At 49.9% G+C, this 4,923-nt stretch overlaps 1 protein-coding gene across 1 annotated transcript; it reads left to right on the forward strand.

The window, feature by feature from the left end:
- Positions 1–313: 313 nt before the first annotated feature.
- On the forward strand, positions 314–4,334 carry MYC (MYC proto-oncogene, bHLH transcription factor). Its single transcript, XM_063299689.1, has 2 exons — positions 314–1,108; positions 3,104–4,334. The coding sequence occupies exons 1-2, from the start codon at positions 406–408 to the stop codon at positions 3,670–3,672; spliced, it is 1,272 nt and encodes a 423-aa protein (XP_063155759.1). The 5' UTR covers positions 314–405; the 3' UTR covers positions 3,673–4,334.
- The last annotated feature ends 589 nt before the right edge of the window (positions 4,335–4,923 follow it).

Here is a 4,923-nt window from a genome sequence, read left to right on the forward strand (position 1 = left end):
CTGGCAGACGCGTTGGTCAGCGGGCCAGGGAAGCGCCCGGGGCAGCCTGAGAGCGGCTCCTGCGCTCAGCCGGCCCGTCCCGCGCGGGGCGCTGCGCCCCGACCTCTCGCCAGTTCTGCGCCGGCTTTGGGTGCTGGAACAATGCTCCTCTCTCTCCCGCCGCCTCAGTTAACCCGAATACCGGCTTCCTTACGCATGGGTTGCCCCCAGATTCTCCAGTTGGAGGAGTGGGTTGTGTGCGTGTCCCGGAGTGGCTGTACAAGTGGGGTAGTGAACCCAGGGCAGTTGCCACGCTAGTTTTCTCTGCCCTGGTGGCACTTTTTGGAGGCTGAGAAGGAGCCAGCAATTTGCCCCAACTAACCAGATCCCTGTTTTCTCCGCCCTTCCCAGGCACCCTCCACCGCCATGCCCCTAACTGTCCCGAGCTACCCTAGCCGGGCGTACGATTATGACTATGACTCGGTCCAGCCATATTTCTACTACGAGGATGAGGAGGAGAACTTCTACCTGTCTGCGCACCACCGGGGCTGCGAGCTGCAGCCGCCAGCCCCATCTGAAGACATCTGGAAGAAGTTTGAGCTGCTGCCGACGCCGCCCCTCTCACCCAGTCGCCGGTCCGGCAGCTTCCCTTCCAGTGTGGAGCAGCTGGAGATGGTGACAGAGCTCCTGGGCAGCGAGGTGGTCAACCAGAGCTTCATTTGCGACCCAGACGATGACACCTTTGTCAAGTCCATCATCATCCAGGACTGCATGTGGAGCGGAGGCTCAGCTGCGGCCAAGCTCCAGAAAGTGGTCTCTGAGAAACTCGCTTCCTACCAGGCAACGCGCCGGGACGGGGCGGGGGCACCGCTGTCACTCCGCAGTGGGAATTGCAGCAGTAGCCTCCAGTTGTCTTCCTCGCAGACTTCGGCCTCCTCCCCCAGCAGCGCCTACCTGCAAGATCTGGGCACCTCGGCCGCCGAATGCATCGACCCCTCGGTTGTCTTTCCTTACCCCCTGGGGGAGAAGACCTCCAAGGCAGTGGAGGCTACCACTGCCACCTCTCCTGACCCGTGCCCAGCCGCCTTGCTGGGCCAAGATACACCCCCAAGCACCAGCAGTGACTCGGGTGAGCAGCAGGCTTCCCTTTTGATACCTTGCCCCCCACATTTGGGGGTGGGGAGGGGGTGCCCACCGTAGAAGGCAGGATTTGGGATACTGGGGTGAGGGAGCAGCCAGTGGAGCTTAGCACAGGGCCCCAGGCATTTGCAAAGCATGGGCTTGTAGGTGAGGCTAGAAAGTTGTCAAACTTGAAATGCTGTATTTAGCATTGTTATATTGCGTACTGGAGCAATTCATTAGTACTTTCCCAGCAAGTGCTAAAATGCAAAGCGGTGTGTGCAGTCTCCCATGGACACACAGGCAGCTTTCTCAGGTGCAAGCTGGAAAGTCTGTGAGTAAGCCTCATTGAAAAACAGTGGCACTCCTGAGCAAGCTTGTGTGGGGTTGCCCGTTGTGAAGAAAGGCACGGGATAGGCTGTTTTCTTTAACAGAGGGCCAAACTGGCTCAAGCGCTTCCAGCTGGCACTGTTTTCAGCTGAAGTGACTCCTTTGCCTTTCCGTGGCCTGAAGCAGCTTGAATGGCCTGTTCATCAGCAAGCCAACCCAGCTTTCATGGCATCATCATCTCCCCTCTTCCAGGCGGGATGAATGAATGTTCCCATTGTGCAGGTGGGCCCAGTGAGGCTGTGGGTGATTCTGCCAGGCTGTTCCTGCTGCCCTGGAAAGTTGCAGGGAACTGTTTTGGACTTAGTTGGTTCTGTTTTCACTTGGTGGTTCTCAGTAATGATGCCATCTCAAAAAGGAAAGTTCAGGCAGGGATACGATCTGAGGTTAGGAACTGCAGTCCCCCCTCTCCCCCCCCCTTCTGTGAATGTTTGGAAATCTTCTCTTGAAGGGGGAGAAAGCTCAAACGTCCAGCTTTGCCACTATAGAAAGCTTTGCGTAGTCTTTGAGATAACGAAATCCCAATGGAATGTCCTGCACTTCCTTACATCACACGTTGGCTGGCCTGAACATTTGAGAACTCGTCAGCCCTCTCTCCTGCCCCAAATATTTCAGCTGTGCGGTGCCTCCCCTCCCAGCGTATGTGTATACTCTTACGCTGCCACGTTAGCAACACACATGGCTGGTCTTCCCAGGAATTGCATTTCCTAGAAAAAGTGGCCTGGGGCGGAATGAAGCCAAGTTGCTTTTTAAACTGCATAATGGGGTCACCGCAGATCTCCAGAGCGGGAACTTTAAACCGGCTGACTGGGCTTTCTTGTCTTCTAGTTGGCATGCATATGGGGAGAAACAGATTCAGGAGGGAGAGAAAGAAATGAGTCTGGGGGGAGTATTTGGGGGGATGCCCCCTTTGGACTGCGTGCACATACCTGGATAATAGGGCTGGGGGGATAATCCTGAACAATCCTGGGTGTGGTCCCAAGAATTTCAAGACTTTCCCACATTGCAAACTCCCACTTCTTCTTACATGCCACCTTTCTGCAGTAGTTGAGATTCCAGGGCCAAGGATGGACAACCTATGGTGGCCTTCCAGATGTTGAACTTCAGTTCCTACCATTCCTAAACAGCCTGGAAGCGAGGGATCATGGGAACTGTAGTCTTGCAACATATTCTAAAATATGACAGGTTGTCTCCACGAGGCATATGGTGGATGAGGATGGCCTATGGAGACATGTCATTTCTGTTAACTGGGCTAGAAATTTGCCTTCATTCTTGGCTGAGACACTGCACAGGGTTATGCAATCCTGCGATTTCAACATCGGTGAGATGGCCGGGATTTGGTTAACAGTCCTTGGAAGAGTCATCTTTTGTAGAAATGTGCAGCGTTGTCTCCTTAATTGCATAATAAACTAGGTTGGCCCTCTTTTGAGAGAAGTGTGCTTTCAGAAGCTACGTGGCTTAAATCTGTGTATTTGTCTACAATTTCTGGCACCCTTTCCCAGCTTGGCCAAGGTAGCCAGATTAGGGAAGGTGGATCAAAACATCTGTCTTGTTTTCATGTACCTTTCTGAGGGGGGGAAATAAATTCTCACCTCATCCCTCTCTTTGGGTTTTTCAGAAGAGGAAGAGGAACAGGAGGAAGAGGAAGAAATTGATGTCGTTACTGTGGAAAAAAGGCAGCCTGCAGCCAAGAAATCAGAGTCCAGTCTTCACACATCCGGGGGGCACAGTAAAGCCCCCCACAGCCCCCTGGTTCTCAAGCGGTGTCACGTCCCGATCCACCAGCACAACTATGCTGCCCCCCCTTCCACCCGCCATGAGCACAGCTCTGCCAAAAGGCTAAAGTTGGACAGTGGGAGAGTCCTCAAACAGATCAGCAACAACCGCAAGTGTTCGAGTCCACGCACCTCGGACTCGGAAGAAAACGACAAGCGGCGAACGCACAATGTCCTGGAGAGACAGAGACGGAACGAGCTGAAGTTGAGCTTCTTTGCGCTGCGCGACCAGATCCCCGAAGTAGCAAATAACGAGAAAGCTCCCAAAGTCGTCATCCTTAAAAAGGCCACAGAATACGTCTTGTCCATCCAGTCGGATGAGCACAGACTCTTAGCGGAGAAAGAACAACTGAGGAGGCGACACGAACAGCTAAAAAACAAACTTCAGCAGTTGAGGAACTCTTGTGTTTAAAGAAGGAAAAAGTGTCGCTATTAATATTATTATTATTATTATTTTAAAGCCTATAAACGTTGGAACAGGAGCGGTCATAGAATGGGTAAAATAACAAACCTGGCAGAAAAGAATGGAAAACTTTAGCGCTTCTGATCGACCACAACGCTGTGTAAATGTCCTAATGAATTCAATTTTGTACACCACAAAACAGTTGCGAATGCATGCAGGACAGCTTTCAGGCATCGAGGCTGGACTCTCCAAGCAGCTAAGAACCTGTGGAAATTCAGGGCGCAAGTTTCTTTGTGCTAGCAGAGGGGTGGGGCGTGGGGGGATAATGGAGTTTTTCCACTTTCTTTTTTGTATTTAAAGCATTTTTCTCTTACAAGTGCTTTTCAGCCAACACAGCTGTTGTCAGAGTTGCTGTAAATATTTACACAGCCTAATGATATGTAAATATCTTTAATAAAAAAAACTTTATAGAAAAGGTTAAAAAAAAACATGCAGCAGATGATACTCAATGGTTGTGGCAACGGAATTTATAATTGTCTTGAATTTTTGGTGCCATAACATCTCACAAATTTTTGGTCATTCTTATTTAAGAACCTTTTTGTCATTTTTTAAAAAGAACTGATTTTATTTTGCGTTTATAGATAAATAAAATATTTGCCCTGAAATTGTAATAGGCTATGCGGTGTGTGTTTCCTTAAGTTTTTAAAGCAGTGGGACCAAAGTATCTTAAAGATCCTGAAACACAGTGGTATGAATGTTTGTGGATTCTTGAGCCCTTTCATCAAATAACAGTATTATCCTGAAAGAGGGCTGTGTATGTCCTCCTGGTTTGATACCTGTGGCTGCGGGCTCTGCCCTCTGTCCCCCACAAGCTTGAATATTGTATATTTCAGGTTAATGCTGCCTGCCTCAGATGATGTGGCTTGAAGTTTGCAGAAGACTGGGCCACGCCTAGGTGACCACGTGTGTTTGTGGTGATCAACTAAATCAGGTGGAATAACTCTGCTTGCAGCCAGCGGCATATAATCCAACACCTTGAACATTTCCAGAAACTCTCCTAACATTCTCCAGTTCACAAGTCTGGAATGTAAAATGTCATAGTTCTAGCTTTACAAATTTCACCATTCTCTGGATGGTGCTTGCTAATGAAGGATGCTCCCCACATTGAAGGAAAAACTACACATTCAAGTGGCTGGAGGGGGAGTTTGTAGAATTCCAGATTCCTCATTGTAGCTTAAAAAAAAGTTTAAAAAGTGGCTA

This window comes from Candoia aspera, chromosome 3 (genome assembly GCF_035149785.1).
Source record: "Candoia aspera isolate rCanAsp1 chromosome 3, rCanAsp1.hap2, whole genome shotgun sequence".
Classification (NCBI taxonomy): Eukaryota; Metazoa; Chordata; class Lepidosauria; order Squamata; family Boidae; genus Candoia; species Candoia aspera.

What these genes read in the sequence shown, in the direction of transcription:
- MYC (XM_063299689.1), top strand. Translation starts at nt 406, where the DNA reads ATGCCCCTAACTGTCCCGAGCTACCCTAGCCGGGCGTACGATTATGAC. An exon ending in AAGCACCAGCAGTGACTCGG is followed by an intron (nt 1,109 to 3,103) that starts GTGAGCAGCAGG and finishes TGGGTTTTTCAG; the next exon opens with AAGAGGAAGAGGAACAGGAG.